The following is an 18784-nucleotide window of genomic DNA, read 5'->3' on the forward strand; positions in this document are numbered from 1 at the left end:
CAAAAATGGCGGAGACGATTCTGTACAAGATGGCAACCGAAATGTTGAACAAGTTGGGTTCAGCAGCTCTCCAAGAGATGGGTCTTGCTTGGGGGATTGCCGAAGAGCTTCACAAACTGAGAGGCACTGTCTCAACCATCAGAGCTGTCATTCTTGACGCGGAGCAGCAGCAAGTCACCAACCATGAGATTGCAGACTGGCTCGAAAAGCTCGACGATGTAGTTTGCGACTCTGATGACTTGCTCGATGACTTCTCCACTGAAGTTCTGCCTCGCAAAGTGATGGCTCATAATAAGTGGGCCAAGAAGGTACTCATTTTTTTCTCGAGCTCAAACCAGCTTGCTTTTAGTCTTAAAATGGGTGATCAAATCAGTGCCATCGAAAAAAACTAGATGTCATTGACGAAGATAGGAAGAAATTTCACTTAGTTGAACGGTCTGTGTGGACGCAACCTGTGAATCATAATAGTAATAAGAGGGAAGAGACTCACTCTTTTGTGTGCGCAGAAGAAGTTATTGGGAGAGAAGAGGATAAGGCGGCAGTTGTGAGGTTGTTGTTAGACAATGGCCTCAGCTTTCAAGAAAATGTTTCGATCCTTCCAATAGTTGGAATTGGAGGACTAGGAAAGACTTCACTTGCACAATTAGTATACAATGATGAGAAGGTCACTCAACAATTTACAATGAAGATGTGGGTGTGTGTTTCTGATGTTTTCAATGTAAAAGTCATCATGGGAAAAATCATTGAATCTGCAACCTGTAAGAAACCTGAAAATCTTCAGATGGATGGGATGCAAGATCAACTTAGGAAAGAAATTGGTGGGAAGAAATATTTGCTTGTATTGGACGATGTATGGAATGAAGATCGTGACGGGTGGCTGAAATTGAGAAATCTGTTGATGGGTGGCGCAAGGGGAAGTAAAATTTTAAGAACTACCCGCACTACACTGGTTGCAACTATTACAGGCACAATGCCACCATATCTTTTAGAAGGCTTGTCTGAGAATGAGTCCTGGTCTTTATTTAAGAAAATGGCATTCAAACAAGGGGAAGAACCGGAGAGTCCACATCTAGTAGCAATTGGAAAGGAAATCGCAGAGAAGTGTGGTGGAGTTCCACTCGCCTTGAGGGCTCTTGGAAGCTTATTATTCTCTAAAGATACAGAGGAAGAGTAGTTGTATTTCAAAAATAACGATTTGCCCAAAATAGCTCAAGAGGAAAATGTTGTTCTACCAGTACTAAAGTTGAGTTATGATTACCTTCCCTTTTATCAAAAGCGATGCTTTGCAGTTTGTTCCTTATACCCAAAAGATCATATAATTGATAAGCAAGAGTTGATTTGTTTGTGGATTGCTCATGGACTTATTCGGTTGTTGGATGAAAATGAACAAATGGAGGATGTCGCACATTTATATTTTATGGATTTGCTAAGGAGGTCCTTCTTTCAAGATGTTGAAATGAATGTATGGGGAAATATAATAAGTTGTAAAATGCATGATCTTATCCATGACCTTGCAAACCTAGTTGCTGGTCCACAAAGCTCCATTGTGAATTTGGATGCACAATATGTTCCTCCAAAAATCCGTCATGTGTCATTTGATGTCCCCAGAGATTCGTCATGGGAAATTCCAATCCCATTGTTTAAAGCTAACAAACTAAGAACATTCTTTTTGCCATATCAAGGACATTTTCGAAAGCTACATGTTTCAGTGACCGTTCCAACTTTTTTAAGATCACCAACTTCTAAAAGGTTACGTGTACTAGATTTGCATAACCTAGGGATCACAACTTTACCGAGTTGCATAAGTAAACTGAAACAATTAAGGTATCTTGATCTTTCTAGAAATTTTGAAATCAAGACTTTGCCAAGTTCCGTTACCAAGTTGCAAAATTTACGGACCCTAAAACTCAATGGTTGTAGTAAGCTTGTAGAATTGCCAAGGGATATAAGAAGAATGGTCAGCCTTAGGCATCTTGAGCTTGAGGAATGTTATGATTTGACTTGTATGCCGTTTGGACTGGGTGAATTGACTTCTCTTCGGACTTTGATGATGTTCCGACTGCGTGAAGAACGTGATGGTATGATTCCAGTCAATGGCGGGTTGAGTGAACTTAGAGGCCTAAACAATCTAAGGGGAAATTTAAAGATTCTCTCTTTGGGATCACGGTGTTTGAAAAGCGCAACATCAGAACAAACTGAAGAAGAAAACTACTTGAAGGGGATGGAATACCTCGACTCATTGGAATTATGTTGGTTAATTAGTATCTGTCCTGGCAGGGAGTGCATTCATGATTATTACGAGTCAGTTCTTGAAGGTCTCCAGCCACACCAAAATCTGAAAAAGCTGTTTATTAGTGGGTACATTGGTGTCAAGTTTCCAAGTTGGATGATGGTCAACATTGGATTGTCCCTCCCAAATCTTGTCAAACTCGATATAAAAGGGTGCGGATGGAAATATCTTCAACAGTTTGGGCAGCTTCCTTCTCTCCAAGTTCTTAAACTTAGTTTCTGTTCCCTGGAATATATAGACAATGGCGGCAGCAGTGGTGGTGTCGACATGTCCCTTTGTTCTGTTTCATATTCATCAAGTGCAACATTCTTCCCATCCCTGAGGTTTCTCTCACTCTGTCAGTTGGGTAGTCTGAAGGGATGGTGGAGTGGTAAAGCAGAAGAACCAATAACTATGACAACAGCGGCAGACCAGCAGCAGCAACATCTTTTTTCACTGCCAATACTGCCATCATTTCCTCGTCTATCTACATTATTCATCAATGTTTGTAATAAGGTGACATCAGTGCCCTTAAGTCCCCATGTTGAAGAACTTAGACTCAGATGGGTCAGCTGGAAGCTAGTACATCAGTTAATGATGATGTCAACCGCAACAATCCCTATGACAACAACAACAACAGTAAAAACACTGTCCTCATCATCTTCACCTGTTCCTCTTTCCAAATTAAAGATTTTGTGCATCGAGGACGTTGTGGATCTGGTTAGTCTGCCGGAGGAAGCATTTCAAAACCTCACTTCTCTCCGGTATCTTAAAATTTCTGGTTGTAGGAGGCTAACTTCTCTGTCAAGACGTATTCAACATCTCACCGCCCTTGAGAGGCTGCAGCTCTATGATTGTAATGATTTGTCAAGTGATGATGATGTCATGCAATTTCAAGGCCTTCAGAACCTAACTTCTCTCACGATTGGTTCAATTCAAAAGTCAGAGTCTCTTCCCATAGGGCTTCAATATGTTACCACCTTACAATCCCTAGAGATTAGTCGGTGTGGTTTGAAGAGTCTACCGGAGTGGATATGCAACCTCACATCACTTCAGAAAGTTGTCTGGTCCGAATGCTGTTCATTAACATCACTGCCTGAAGGAATGCGTCAACTTACTACATCACAAGAACTGCGTATCAGCTGTTGTCCCAATTTTTTACGACATTGATGCCATAAGGTAAGAGGGTTCTCTTACTCCAGATGTTCTTGTTTCTTAATTATGCTTGTACTGAAAATATACTTTCTAATTCGAGTTTTTCAATGACCATATAATTTTTAATCTTGTCGTTGCTCTTCTTGTTCATTATTGCTTTCTAGTGAACCTCTCAATCTGCACCATTAATAATGGTTCAAATTACTTGTCTTTTTGTAATTTCCTTCTATGTAGACTGTTTCTTCTCAGTTGGTACTATTAAAATTGTCTTCCTTAATTATTTGATTGTGGTTCTCATCTTTTAGGGAAATGTTGGCTGTTCAGTTTGTGCATGTGTTTTTGGAGTAGCTTGGAAAATTGTGGGATTTTATGCCATGGATATTTGGTAAATTCCTTTTTCCTTTTTCTTTTTAGCTTATGATTGACATGGAAGTGAAACAACCATATGTATCATGATAATTAATGTCATCATATAACAATTTTCTTCTCTCTCACACACATAGTATAATGATTTCTAAAACAAATACTAACCTTAATTTAGCCAGTTATTCAGACTTCCAATCCTTCTTATCATTATAGTTTCTTCATTTTATAGGCAGCATTCAGAAAGAGAGAATCATAATAGAGAAATAGAAAATTGAAAGAAAGAAACGGAAGACACCCAAAGATCTTTCCATTGTTGAGAACCAAAGGAGCTATTTAGTGGCAGCCATATGCACAGATAGAAAGAGAGAATCTAATCCCCTCCACAGACTCTATCTCCTTCAGAAGGTTAGATTTAAATTCAAGTTGCTATTTCTTTTTTCTTTTTTTGTGAATGTCACAGTAACGGATCATCGACCTCTGATTTTCTTTACCATTTTAAGTTCCGAGCTTGTTTTGTGATGTTTATAGTTGTTTATGTACAGGGCTATTTATCAATACTATATAAGTATAACGATATACGTAAAAATAGCTTCTTAATGGTTGCTTTGTTTTTGGTTTTGTTTGTATGAATGCGGTAGCATATGGGTTATTGGGGAATGGTGGGAGATTCTTCTAAAGGCGAGCAGACTTACTCTGATTAATCTGTTTTATGCATATATTTAAAATTGATATATTAGTCAATTGCCCATACATAAAGCAGATTTTTTTATTATTGTTATTACCAGTAAACCAGATGATCAAAAAACCTAGTCAAAGCTTCTGAATAATGTAGGTTATTTAAGAATTCCTTCCAAACATTTGAGTTGATTAGTGTCTGAATTAATCTGTTCCATTTTATAAGCACACACAGAGGTCTGGATGATAGCCATTGATGGGGAATTTGGTTTTTGCTGGGATTACAATCTTTAAATCCCTCCATTAAATGTTTTATCCACATAAACAAAAACATACCACAATATTTGTATGATAGTGAAGAGTTAATATGCTATTCCCATTGACAGTTCGAAATTTAAACCAAGTTTCTTCATTCCAATTCCAAGTGTTGTTCATCGACTTTATTCTTGTGCTGCCTTGATATATATATATATATATGTCCTTTTCAGAACCTCGACAGTGACCCTATTCCCATTGCAAGTGCCTAAATTTAATTGCCTTGATGGGTCATATACTCAATTGAGCTGCTTTGACGCCTTTTTGTCCATTCCCTAATAAATTTTCCTGTTTGAAATGAACTAGGTCTGGTTGCTATGACATTCACAAGCGTGTTCATCTTGATCAAATTTCATACTTAGTTTAGGCTCATCTTATGAAATTAGGCTTCTCTTTCTAGTTCATCCAAATATATAAACTAGTCAATCAATTGCTTTTTCATTTTCTAATTTTGTTGGAGTACAGGGTTTGTAAAATGTGAAAAACTAATCTCCCTACCTTCTGTTGTATCTTAAATACCTTCATTGACTTAGGATGAAGAATAATATTATGGTCACTTAACTTATAACCAATCTCCCAACTTTCTGATATGCCCAAACCAAGAGACTAGCATCCAACATATCAAAAACTAGAAATATGAACTTGAGCTTTGCCTGCAGTCATCTCCTTTGCAAAAATCCATGGTCTCTATCTTTATTGGTAATTTTCTCTTTCATTGCCAAATCTCATCTTTCTTTCTGTCATAATTCATGGTCTCCATCATTGCCAGTGATCATAATTCATGGTCTCCATCATTGGTTTTTGAAGTTCTGCAAAAATCCATGGTCTCTATCTTTATTGGTAATTAAATGAGAAAAGTAATATTCTTGCAGCATTTTTGGGTGCATTATTATCATCCTACTCACAAATATGGATTCCAAATATGAGTGATGCATGGGGTTGTGAATGGAGCCAACACAACTATGAAAATAGTCCTTTGCCAGAATTAAAATATAGAAACAATAGTAGAAATAACAATAGTGATAAATCACTTTCTCTGATTATGGTGAAGAACAAGTGGTCAATTAAATTAGGTGATTTAATTTATCTGATGTGTTGGAACTGTTTTCTTGATAACTTAAGCAGCATAATGTTTCATGCATCTATGTATCTATTCTCTACAAAATTTCCAGGGCTTCTGTGTCTTTCATTTGGTTCTTTGAGAGTCCTTCCATTGGCTGCTTTATTTAGGAAGTGTTGTTTGGTGTATGTGCTTTGCAGGTTTAATATTTCTCGGACGTAAATTCTATGTTTGCGAATTCCATGCCAAGTCTGATAAGAATCTGGTTGCAGGGTGAGTCCTTTGTCATTATTTATGTTCCTGAGAGAAGTTTTCGTCCTTTGAATGCCATAGTTTCCTGTAGAATTATTTTTTGAGTGACAAATCAAGCATAACTTAATATTCTCGATCTTCATCAGTCAATTATTAATTGAAAATATATATAACCATGACGAGCTAGGATGAGATCAACGGAGAGAGAGAGACTTTCTTAAAAAAAATTACTTTAAATTTGTAATTCAATCTTTGAAATTTTAACATGGAGTTGGGTATTTTTGTAATTAGACGTGTGGATGGAAATTTATATAGATAATCTCAAGATTAGAATCATTTGTTCTAAACAAATTCACACACACACACATATATATATTAATAGTGGATTGCGGATATCAACTTTCTTTGTAATAATTTTATAAAATAGTTTAGCAAGAATATTGATAGTAGTACAATTTGCTATTTTTTTGCTCCAATCAAACCACATCAAGAAACATCTATTTTGGTAGTGGCAACAAATGAGCTCAACCATCTCAATCTGAGTGTCCTCAAATGTGAGTCATGTAATGTAAGTGACCCCACGAGTCCGTTGAGTGTCCTTAAAATGTGACACATATAAGTGAACCCCACCACACTCCATTTCACATTGTCAGTGTTTAAAGTTGATTTCGGGCCAATCATGAAATGGCAGATAAAGTAAACGTATCAACTTTATGTTATTTTCAATCGATTTTTTATGTATGTATTATTTTGTAATTGGCCGAAACTAATTAATGATCCCGAAATCATGTAGTTATTTCTTGAAATAATATTGTTAGCGTACATTCAAATTGAAACCCTATACATTAATATTGCACATTTTATTCGATAAAGTTTCTCCGACTAGATCAATTTTAGCACCTTTGAGAAAAATCAAACTTCAATCAAGGACCATACTGTTTATTATAAATACATATGAATATTAATTTGAATCCATATATATGTACATGCAGAAATGGGACATTGAGATCATTTTCAAGACAACATTCAACAGTTAAAAGACGGTTATGTACGGAAAAATCTAGACTCTCTCGGGAGTACGAGTTTTTCAGCTGTTGAATATGGTAACGGAACCTACCTTATAGATGTCTCCAGGATATTGCAGAACTTCTTGTCATGGTTGGTTAAACAAATGAAGAAAACAATTATAAAGATTATACTGTCAAAAAACCATATATGGAATGCTTGAGAACAAATGTTTTACGTTTGTATTTGATTTTATGGCCATTGAATGCACTGGATATTATTCATTATGCATCTTGAAATACATGAAATCAAGGTACAGGAAACAAAGAATTATTGTTATTAACTATCCTAATAGTTGCATTCTTAATGCGTGGCATGTAACACAAAAAGGAAGCCATTTTCGTGAGTAGGGTTATGTTTGAGATGCAATGAATATCAATTAGGAGTTATAAGCTACTTCACTTGAGCCAAACATTAAGCATGCTACAACTGAACTGCTGGTTACAGGTAACAAAGCACCATATATTTGGTTAATGGGATTCCATTTTTGTTTCTTTGATTCACCTGATTTCTACATTATTGTCTCCTCACCCGAGCTCTATGCAGTTAACCATGTATGGAATGCTTCAGGGCATTTGCTTTATGTTTGCATTTGATTATGAAATGCTTATAGCCATTGAATTCACTCGATAGTATTCACTATGCATGCTGTAATTGAATTGCAGGTTACGGGTAACAAACAAAGCACCATATATTTGGTTTAATGGCTTCCATTTTTGTTTCTTTGAGGTCATTCTATTTGTAATGTCTGTAATTTAAAAAAAAAAAAAAAAAAAAAAAAAAAAAAAAAAAAGGTGGGACCCACTAATGTTTTAAGTGGTCATAAGACCACGTTTTTGAAAGCTCTGTAATCTCATTCTCTCTTCTCCCGTCTCTGTCTGTATCTCTCTCGGCTTTTTGTTTTTTTTTTTTAGTTTACAAATTCAAGTCTTGATTAATACCTCATCTCTTATCGGATTAAGGTGCCGTTTGAGGCAAAACGAAGCCCACGACGAGCTCTACGCATCCATACCATCAATTTCAGTTTTTGTGCACCCTTTGGATTTCGAAATTCAAGACCCATTTCAAGGGTTTTGTGCAATCTTGAGGTAGGGGCTTCCTAATTCACATTTTTCTTGCACCCTTGTGAGTTTTCTTCTTTATATGTGATATAGCATGCTTAATTGTGTTAGTTGTTGTTTTGAATGCCATGATTAGTACCTATGTGAATATGTGGAAGCTTGTTTTAATGTTGTTATATGAGAAACATGTTGTACCATGAGTTTATGCGTATTGTATTGTTCTTATGCTATAAATGATGTAGGAAAGCATGCTTTAGTGTGTTTTATGATAATCCCTCATTGATTTAACATTAAAGGCATGAGCTGTAAATGTGAATCACGGGGTTGCATGATGGAAAAATGTTTTGAAATGGAAACGGGGAATTTTGGGGATGTGTTTTTGATGAAATGGTTTTATGCAAACCCGGTCACTGCGGGGTTACCAATGAGTCGGAGGTTAATATAGCCTGGAGGGGACTAGAGAGTTGCCCTAGTGTGGTTGAGCTAGCTGGGCCCATAATGACGCTGCGGGGTTACCAAGGGTCAGGGACACTAGCCAATCCTCCTATCGTGTCGCTGCGGGGTCACCAAAGGGCGGGCTGTATTAACAATTTGAAAGTGATGATCTTGAATTTGAAAATGGGGAGCAACATCGGCATGCATTTGCATCTCCATTGCATCTTGTCATTTGTGTTGAGATTGGTAACCATGTTGTATCCTTCCCCTACGTTGTATGATCCATATCCCCATTGGTCTATGCTTTGTTTGGATTAACGGGGCTTCAAGAGGTGGTCACCTACTGAGCATATTTGCTCACCCTACTATTTATATTATTTTTTCAGGTCTTGGAAATGAACCGGTGGACAACAATCCACCTCAAGCTTGAAAATTGTTAGAAGGTTGTTTGCTATTTTGTATTTTGACCATTCTATGTATACTCATAGTTGTGGAAATGTAACTAAGTTAGTATTCATGGCCTTGTAACTTAAGAACGAATTTATCTTTTGTTTGATGTAAATGAAACTAATGGAATTGTGGTATATATTTCCATGCAATTGTATCATGTAACGTTGTAAGACAGGGACTTTAGATCTTAACCATGTATTTTGGGACTGTAATTATGATAAGTTAGATTAATTGGTGTGTGGATGTTCCACCATGAGAGGAACTATATTGAGGTATAATGAATTGATGAATGGAATGTTGGATTATACTATGTGTTTTGTGTATTGGGACAGGTTGTTAAAGGACCATTTTTAAGGGAGGTTATGCGAAATTTTTAAAATTTTGGCATCAGCTTGGGTCGTTACACTATTTATTGGTTATAGTCTCCTCTGTGCTGTCCTTTCAATATTTCATACAAATGTTTTTCAAACGACTTTTATTAACACATTTACTAGTTCATAAAATGCAAAATATATTTTTCACTTGCCATATGATCCTTGCTTTAATTTGATGAAGCAATCAAAAGTTTTGATCTTACATATAAATTAAACTATTAGCTCAATTTAATCACTCTTACGATGGTATGGTCAATCAGGATCATTCAACGGAGGAGATGGCGGCGACGAAGAAAATCAAAGCCAGTGTACGCTCGAGGCTCGGGCAACATGGAGAATCTTCAAAATCACAAATTATTAGACAGCAATACTTATCGCGGGAATCACATTTTCGACATTCTTGTGTAATATAAGTTTGCTACTTTTTCTTTTTCTTTCTTTTCTTTTCTTTTCTTTTCTTTTTTTTTTTTCCCCGGTTATTTTGGGGGCTTTGCTTCAAGTTAGTGTACATTCTATTTGTTACTGACGATTATATTTTATTTAATTTTTGACTGGGCAGTAACTATTGTATGTCTTTCCATTGTTCCATAGACTCAATTTGCTTGTGTGTTTGTTCCATTTTGGTGCTATGTACAGTTCTGTATTCACTTTGAAGGGCAATATTGGAAGAAGTGTTTTCATGACATGTTCACTGATTGTTTCAGATCATAGTTTGTTATTTTACTGCAGATTATGACTTCAATTCACTGCCTTTGTAGTATGTAGCCAAAACAAGGTTCGCAGTAGCAGCAATGTTCGAGGTCGCAGTGTAACAGATTCGGATAAATACCGGTGTAAGTCGGTCGAATCAGCCCATTCATAGAGGTGTGTGACGGTATCGAACACTTGAAAAATGATTACGAACTGATCAATACATTGCATATCGACAGATACGATGAACCATGATTCAAAACTTTAGTAGGTGTCATACGTACTTTATCATATCGACCGTTACGATTACTTACACGTATGACTGGTTATGATTACTTACAGGTGTGCACGATCACACTTGAGTACTTGTGGCCATCAGTTGTGGTACTGTAGAGGATCCATTCACTTCTTTGTCATAATGGATTGCAATCCTGTAATTGCACCCCATTCTCCAATAAGATATCAGTTTAAGATTTATCAACCAAAGATATAATTCCCTACTTATAAACTCTTTTAGATGTATAAATATCTTCAAACATTTTGAATTCAAAGTTGTTGCACTCCATGAAAGAAATAATAGAAAAAATTATTAATTAGTCCTATTTTTAAGTTCGAAAGACAAATAAGTTCTATGAAAATCTTCACAAAGATAAAAAATAAATAAATAAATAAAATACTACTTTTAAAAAATAAGTTCGCAGTGTCTTTTATTGCTAAGTTAGCATTAGAGCCTCATTTTTTCACTAAAATTTAAATTTTCTCTATTTCCAATATTTTGTAACTACTAAATTTTTTTTGAAAAAAAAAATTATTTGTTACCAAAACAAAATAATTCAAATAAACTTTTTTTTTTTTTTTGGAAAATACTCATGTTAAATTATAATGAAATTATTAAGAATTGTGTTGCCCAGTGATATCTCTGTTCACCTTTCAAAATCAAAGTTAGATGGTTCAAGTTTTCAAAATCAAAGTTAGATGGTTCAAGTTTTCATAGGAGCGAAAAGTGGGTGTGTGAGTGTGTTTATTGTCTTGAAAATATATATATATATATACAATGATTTTTTTTTTTTCATTGAATATCCCCTTCTTTTTGAATTTTCTACTTCATATTTTCTTTAAAAACAATTCTCAATAATAAAAAATAAATTTCTATAAATATGCGATAATGGTTTCCAAGAGCTCGGATTGAATCGGTATTGAAGTTCTCAATAATAGGAATTCAGCAATCAGCAAGAATGGTATTTATCTAAATAAATTTCAGAATATCAATCTTTTAAGCCACCGAAAAAAAAAATAATAATAAATAAATAAATAGAAGTTACATCTAAAAGAAAAGAGAAGAATATTAAAAATAAAAAATAATAAAAGCCTAAACTTATGACCATTTATTTTCTCATTGTGTGATCGTATTTTATTTCCTTTCTAATTTTGGTATCGATATGTGGCCGAAGTTCCACATGGGCCTTGAGCGCTGGAATTTAGAGTTTTGGTTTTGTCACACTATAAAACAAAAAAAATTAATTAGTAACACTCTTAACAGATTAATTAAGTTTAATAACAAACTCCCAGACAATGATATGGAATCGTATGTATCAAATATAATGTCAATTTCAAAGAAAGCTCTGTTCTAAAACTATTTATTTTTCAATCAAATTTTTAGTAAAATTGTTGGGAGAAAACGAGAATTGTATTAACTCCCCAAAACCAAAACAATTCATTTTCCATTTATGTGAAAAAATAATAATAATAAATGAAAGGAGATGCAGTTAATATAAATTCTACCACTCTTAGCCAAACCCACTATTTGAATTGGGTTTTTGTTGTGAAGAACAATAATTGGGTTGGGCATTTCTTTTTTATGTCATATTGCTTAAGTTTGATTTATACAAGTATGAATCAAAGTATTCTGCAACCCTTGCATATTGCTGATATGGCATAACCTTTCTGTGCAAGGCTATCTCACTCTTATAGCTTCTTGGTTACAAATGACTCTCTACACCTATTTATAGAGATCCACCTTATAGAATTCTCTATCAAATATCTACAACACTACAAAACTTCCCCTCTATAATCTTTTCATATTTACAAGCTTGGAACATTCTAAAATCTTTCAACTCTCCATATAGTACTCTATAATCTCCGCACAATTCTAAAAGATTCTAAAAGTCCATTCAACTCAACTCATGTCATGCAGCCGGGTAGAGTTCTCTTCACACAATTCTAAAAGGCTCTAAAAGTTCATTCAACTCATGTCATGCAGACCCCATGCAAAGTCGTTCTCAACTCATGTCGTGTTGCCTGCGTGACTGTATCCTCCCTGCACAGCTAGGCGGGGCATCACAATTGGCTGTCTTTCTATTGTTCCATAGATTCCATTAGCTTTAGGTGGTAGGTTTTGGCTTCACTTTGAGGGTGCCTCGTTGAAGAAAAGTTTTCTTGACATCCTCACTGATTTTTTCCGAGCAGACTAGAACTTCGAATCACTACCCAAAACTTTAGCGGGTCTCATAATATTTGCCATATGGAACAGACTTTCTTTATGTCATTAAGGTAATCAGCTACTATAAAAATTAGAATGGAGCAAAATGGTATTATAATATTTTCCCTCATATCAGTTTAAAATTTATCATCGACCATAAATTGCCACAGAAAGTGAAGTCACCAACCATATGAGTGTACTTGGGACTCAAATTCAGCTACCAAATAGCCTCAAGTTTGTTTTCTCAGGCTCACCAAAAGCTCGAGGTCAGTGCCTCATCCTATTTCACTTTGGAATTACTTGTGGCTAGAAGACACCCCCTTCCAAACATGGTTTACAAAGGTTGTCGTCTCCCCCATCCGTTAAGTTTCCATTTGCAGTACTAAAGTATTCTCCGTCAACTCCAGCATGAAAGTTCAATGTTCAACATAATCTGTTTTCCATGTAATACATTGGCATTTTTCACAATTATTTGGGGTCGGATACATAAATCCTATACTTCCATTCAACTCTAAAGGCCATAGCTTCAGTCAACACAAAATACTGTTTAGAGCTCATAAATAAAACATTCAGTCATATAGGCAGCCCAATAATAATAATAATAATAAAGGAAAGGACACCCGTAATAACAGCTCATAAAGACACCAGCCAGACCCTTGAAGTGATATCTTACCAACAAATACCACTCTTGGCAAAAATAATAATAATAATAATAATCAATAAATAAATAAAATAAAATAAACGGCTTTCAATTTTACAGTTTTGTGGTTCCAAAATGTCAAATATAAAAAGGTTGCCAAGTCTCTTAAAACTGAAATGAATGGCTCCACGCCCAACTCATAAATACCTAATCAACCACCACATGAGGTATTTATCTACCTCAACCAGATAGAAGTTGCATCTTAAAGGCTTTCTAGAACACTAAGAACCTCCACTCTAATGAAATTCTTATTTGCTTGGCTTAAAGTAAAATATATCAACGATCCGTCACAGTCCCTAATCATTCTCCCACTCAAATATTGCCCGGTGCTGGTGAAACCGACATCTCCCACCTACAACAAAGCAAATAATCTGAAATTCTAAGCCAAAGAAACTTAAGATTCCCACGTGATATTTTGATATGTGAGGCTAAGATTCTCCCAGCACTTGCCTTTACTAAACTTGCCCAGACAATTCAATTTGTATCCAACATATGCAAGGAGCTGTCCAAGAATACCAACTGTATAAGAAGCTTTTGCCATGATGGACAAGTAACTTTACCGTGAAGGAAAAGGGATAACTTAGTGCACGAGGCTCGCATCATTGAGGGGTCTAGAAGGGTAAGACGCAAACATCCCTATCTTCATGCGAAGAGGTTGTTTCTAGTTTTGAACCAAGGCTACAATGGAGCAATCTTACTGTTGCGCTAAGGCCCACTCTCAAGGAAACTATTTGTCGATTTGCATTAATATCACACATCATGTAGGACGATGATGATGACGATAATAATAAAAATAAATGAACGAACCCCCACAATAGCAGCTCCTACAGACACCCACAAAAGACACCAGCAAGATTGATATAAACCGTCCTGAAGTGATACCTCACCAATAGATACCTCTTGGCCCAAAAAACGGCTTTCAATTTTGCATTTCTGTGGTTCCAAAAGGTCAAATTATAAGGTTGCTAAGTCTCTTACAACTGAAATGAATGGCTCAATGCCCCATCATTTTAGCTCCACCCAACTCATAAATACCTAATCATTCACCACCATGAGCTATTTACGTACCTTAACCAGATAGAAGCTGCATCTTAATTTCTTAAAGGCTTTCTAGAACACTAAAAGCCTCCACTCTAATGAAAATTCTTGATGAATTGGCTTAAAATTAAATATTTCCTCTATCCATAACAGTCCTAATCATTCTCCCACCCATATTGCCCAATGCTGGTGACACCGAGAGCGCCCATCAATGTCTAAGTTTCAATGGGCCACTATTTGATAGTTTTGAATCTACAATGAAAAACACTGCCATCAGTCACTCGGGAAAACGCCTCCATGGCATATCAGCAAATTGCTTGGAGATGAAACTAAAGAGAAAGCACAGGACTTAACTCTACCCAGGAATCATCAACTCCTCCACAAAAATTCTAGCAGTGCTTTCTATCCATGCCAACTACAACACAACAAAGAAGCTAGAATTCTACACCAAAGAAGCTAAGATTCAAAGGTTTTTTATTTTTGATAAGTGAGGCTAAGATTCTCCTGGTACTCGCCTCTATTGACGGAGCCAGAAAATGATTTGAGGAGGATTTTTCAAACTACCATAATAAACAAAAGAACTTAAATATTAATTTAAATTTTCATTGGAAATTGTGCATACTTCCATTTCAATTATTTTTTGGGTAAATACTTCAATTTCAATTATTATGAAGCTGATATATTAAAAGCAATCCAAATTAAAGGAATTCTAGAAAAAAATCATGTACACTCATAAAATTTTAGAAAGCGAACTCTTCATTTTAGAAAGAGGAGGCTACAGAGTTGTGAGTTTAGTGAGAGATTCAAAAGTAGATGAGTTGATATTGTGAAGTTTAGAGAGAGGACAGCTGTAGTAGGTCTTTGGGGTAAGTATGTAGAAGGGATTTTACCAAAGATTTAGTGGGGGCACTGCTATAATTTTAGAATCTAGAGCAGGTTACATGTGTTGACCTATTTATGGGGCAATGGCAAACACCCAACCTAAGAACAAGGGACTCTAGTTTTTAATATGAAAGAAAAAACTCAATGAGAAGATGAATCATCAATCATGGAGAAGGAAAATAATCTACAAGTACCAAAGCAATTGTACGGTAGCATCTAAAAGGAAAGAAGAAAGGTACACGTGAAGGGGGTACGGCCACCATGGAGGAGGGCCAAACCTCCTCCCCCTTGATGCCGGCGATTGATTCCAGCCGGATTTCAACCCCAACACAACCTACTTACAGTATTTTCTTTGATAATTCTGCACCTTCGTTATTCAAAAATCTTAAGTTCCATAAAGAGTGTCGAGGGAAGAAGGTTTCTATTACTGAGGAAGACGTTGCAGAGGAAGTTGCATATTGAAAGACCTCAGTAGTGGGATATGTTATGGGAAAAAGACCTTATTATCCATATTTCAAAGCGTTTGTGGCGAAATATTGGTCTAAGTTTTTTATGGTGAGATTTAAAAATGAAAGTGATATTCAGTTGGTATTATCTTGTATTCATACATTTGAGGGGCGGCCAATAATTTTGAAGAAATGGGATAAGAATGTGAATCTGGTAAAGGAAGTGATGGAGACAGTGCCGATATGGTTAAAGATTCATGATTTGCCGATGCATTGTCGTAATGAAAGCTCTGTGTCCAAGATTTGTTCTTCTTTTGCTAATCCTATCTATATGGATGATCCGGAGTCTCATCGTGATAAAGGAGAATACGTGAGAGTTATGGTGGAAGTTGATGTCAAGGAAGTCTTGCCGAATTGTATGACTGTGGACTTTCATGGCTGTGATTGTGCTATTGATTTTGAGTATGAATGGAAACCAATAGTGTGTAATTTGTGTAAACGCATTGATCATCTGGAAGCCCAATGTCCTCAGAAAATTGTCCAGGCTAAACCCGAGAAAACTGTTGATAAATGGGTGATTAAACAGAAAGGAAAACTGGTTGATGTTGTGGATGCAGAGAAGGTGCTTGATATAATGCCACAGAGGAAATCTCAAACAGAAAATATTGTTTCTACTTTGAATGGTTTTGCTGTGTTGGCTTTGACAGAAGGGGTTATTGAGATTATTGATTTAGCACAGAATTCCTCCAATGTTTGTACGACTGCTAATGGAAATCTCGATGGTCCAGATAGTGTTCAAGATATAGCTAGTGTTACTAATTCTGGTCTGCCAGTAGATACAACCAATAAGGAAATTATTACTGAGAACCCAGTGGAGAGTTTACATGTGTTTGAAGATCCAATCACTACTGATACAATTCCTGCTAATGTTCCTCCATCACAGGAGGACTTAGAGGGTGTTGGTGTTGTTAATGAAGGAGTCCAGCAGGCTGAATTTGATCATATTCAGAGTGCTTCAATAGAAGATCAAGGAGGAGGGAAACCAAGGCAGCGCAAGAAACCTTTTATTCAACCTTCAGACAGAGTGACTAGAGGTAAACTGAATGGTAGTGGCACACTACCTCTTTCTCATTAATGTTAGGTGCCTGGAATGTGAGGGGGCTTAATCGACCCCCTATGCAAGGAAGTAAAGCAATGGCTCATTGATAATCAATTTGCTTTAACTGTCCTTGTGGAAACTAGGATTAAGGAAGGGAAATCTGTTAGAATACAGAAAAAACTTGGATCTCAGTGGTCTTGGTTTGCTAATTATAACTCTAGTACTTTGGGAAAAATTTGGTTTGGCTGGAAAAAGTCTATTTTCAAGGTCATGTTGATTCTAGAAGATACTCAATCTATGCTTCTACAGGTTCAACATATAGGCTCTGGGAGTAGTTTTCATGTTACTGCTGTCTATGCTGCAAATAGAGCTTCTGATAGAAGGGAGTTGTGGAAGTCTCTTAAAGTTCAATATACTAAAATTCAAGGACCCTGGCTTGCCTTGGGGGACTGGAATATGGTTAGATACAATATGGAGAAGAAAGGTGGATTGAGAATTCCACAAAGTAGACTAGATGAATTCAATAGTGTTCTTTATGACATCAAGATGGATGATATTCCTATTAACAATGGTGAGTGGTCCTGGTGTAACAAACAGAGTCTTCAGAGGAAGATTAATGCCAAGTTGGATAGGGTGTTGACAAATGACAGGTGGCTTCAACACTTCAATGATGTTAAAGCTTCTTTCACGGCAGCTTCATTATCTGATCACTGTGGTTTAGCTGTTCATTGGCATGTGGACTGCTCTGCAGGTCCTAAACCTTTTAAATTTCTTAAGATATGGTGTGACCAAAGGGAAGTTGATACAGTGGTTGCCGAAGCTTGGGAGGTTACAGGTTCTGGAAATCCTTTACATATGATCACTGTGGTTTAGCTGTTCATTGGCATGTGGACTGCTCTGCAGGTCCTAAACCTTTTAAATTTCTTAAGATATGGTGTGACCAAAGGGAAGTTGATACAGTGGTTGCCGAAACTTGGGAGGTTACAGGTTCTGGAAATCCTTTACATATGCTGCAGAAAAAGTTGAGAGCTGTGAAGGAAGCTGTCAAAGATTGGAATAAGCAAAGGGGTACAGTTTCAGAGCAAATTCAAGTTGCTAGGGATAATTTCCTGAAAATACAAATGGAAATGTTAAGTGACACTATGAATGAAGATTATATTCTTAAAGAAAGGGAAGCCTGTGGGAACCTGCAACATGTCTTAGCTCTTGAAGAGATTGTCTGGGCCCAAAAATCTAGAAGTAAATGGCTGAAGGAGGGGGATAAATGTACTACATTTTTTCACAATTTAGTCAAACAAAGGAGAGGGTTTAATGCTATTACTCAGCTACAGGATACAACTGGAGAAAAGTCTGAAGATATTAAGGTTATTAGAGAATGGTTGATCAAATTCTATTCTGAACTTTATACTCAGCAGGGAGAGGGGATTCAAGTGGATTTTATTCCTAGAAAAACCTTAACTCCAGCAGAGAGTATGTCTTTGAATTGTCCTATTACAGGTGAAGAAATCAAAGACGTGGTTGTGAATTTTCATCCTGATAAAGCTCCTGGTCCAGATGGGCTTCCTGCTAGGTTTTTTCAGAAATTCTGGGGAGTAGTTGGTCAAGATGTTATAGCAGCTGTGCTCCACTTCTTTGAATAGTGCCAGCTCCCTCAAGGTCTACATTCCTGACTCTTCTTCCAAAAGCTAATCATGGTGACAAGATAGCTAATTACAGGCCTATTGCTCTTTGCAATACAATATACAAAATTATTTCCAAGATTTTAGCAAACAGGTTGAGTATGGTTCTGCCCTCTCTAATAGGCCCTGAACAATCAGCTTTTATTAAGAGTCGACGGCTGCATGATAATATTCTTTTGGTCTCTGATTTGGTTAAGGATATTGGTAAGAAGAAAGGTGATCCTACTATTGCTTTGAAGGTGGATTTGAAGAAAGCATATGACTCAGTGAATTGGAAATTTATTCAGTGGAGAT

At 36.3% G+C, this 18784-nt stretch overlaps 3 protein-coding genes across 7 annotated transcripts; all 3 read left to right on the top strand.

Moving 5' to 3' along the window:
- Nucleotides 1-5: 5 nt before the first annotated feature.
- Nucleotides 6-1177, top strand: LOC132316578 (putative disease resistance protein RGA1). The gene is made up of 2 exons (XM_059815053.1): nt 6-308; nt 365-1177. The coding sequence occupies exons 1-2, from the start codon at nt 6-8 to the stop codon at nt 1172-1174; spliced, it is 1113 nt and encodes a 370-aa protein (XP_059671036.1). The 3' UTR covers nt 1175-1177.
- Nucleotides 1178-1387: 210 nt separating this feature from the next.
- Nucleotides 1388-10035, top strand: LOC132267043 (putative disease resistance protein RGA1). 5 transcript variants are annotated; one of them, XM_059768094.1, is made up of 7 exons: nt 1388-3448; nt 3730-3809; nt 4020-4195; nt 6041-6113; nt 7085-8245; nt 9040-9096; nt 9738-10035. In XM_059768094.1, exon 1 carries the CDS (start codon nt 1391-1393, stop codon nt 3437-3439), a length of 2049 nt encoding a protein of 682 aa, XP_059624077.1. In that variant the 5' UTR covers nt 1388-1390; the 3' UTR covers nt 3440-3448; nt 3730-3809; nt 4020-4195; nt 6041-6113; nt 7085-8245; nt 9040-9096; nt 9738-10035. The 5 variants fall into 5 exon arrangements, with proteins under 5 accessions (XP_059624077.1, XP_059624073.1, XP_059624075.1 ...); XM_059768090.1 differs by lacking the exon at nt 9738-10035 and having other exon boundaries at nt 7085-7195; nt 8120-8245; nt 9040-9726; XM_059768092.1 differs by lacking the exon at nt 9040-9096.
- A 5717-nt stretch (nt 10036-15752) lies between these two features.
- Nucleotides 15753-18451, top strand: LOC132316579 (uncharacterized). The gene is made up of 4 exons (XM_059815054.1): nt 15753-16806; nt 16955-17031; nt 17121-17646; nt 17715-18451. The coding sequence occupies exons 1-4, from the start codon at nt 15753-15755 to the stop codon at nt 18449-18451; spliced, it is 2394 nt and encodes a 797-aa protein (XP_059671037.1).
- The last annotated feature ends 333 nt before the right edge of the window (nt 18452-18784 follow it).

Source organism: Cornus florida, unplaced genomic scaffold, assembly GCF_030987335.1.
Source record: "Cornus florida cultivar Cherokee Brave unplaced genomic scaffold, ASM3098733v1 CherokeeBrave_3.0.0_Hap2_Chr07, whole genome shotgun sequence".
In the NCBI taxonomy this organism is placed as follows: domain Eukaryota; kingdom Viridiplantae; phylum Streptophyta; class Magnoliopsida; order Cornales; family Cornaceae; genus Cornus; species Cornus florida.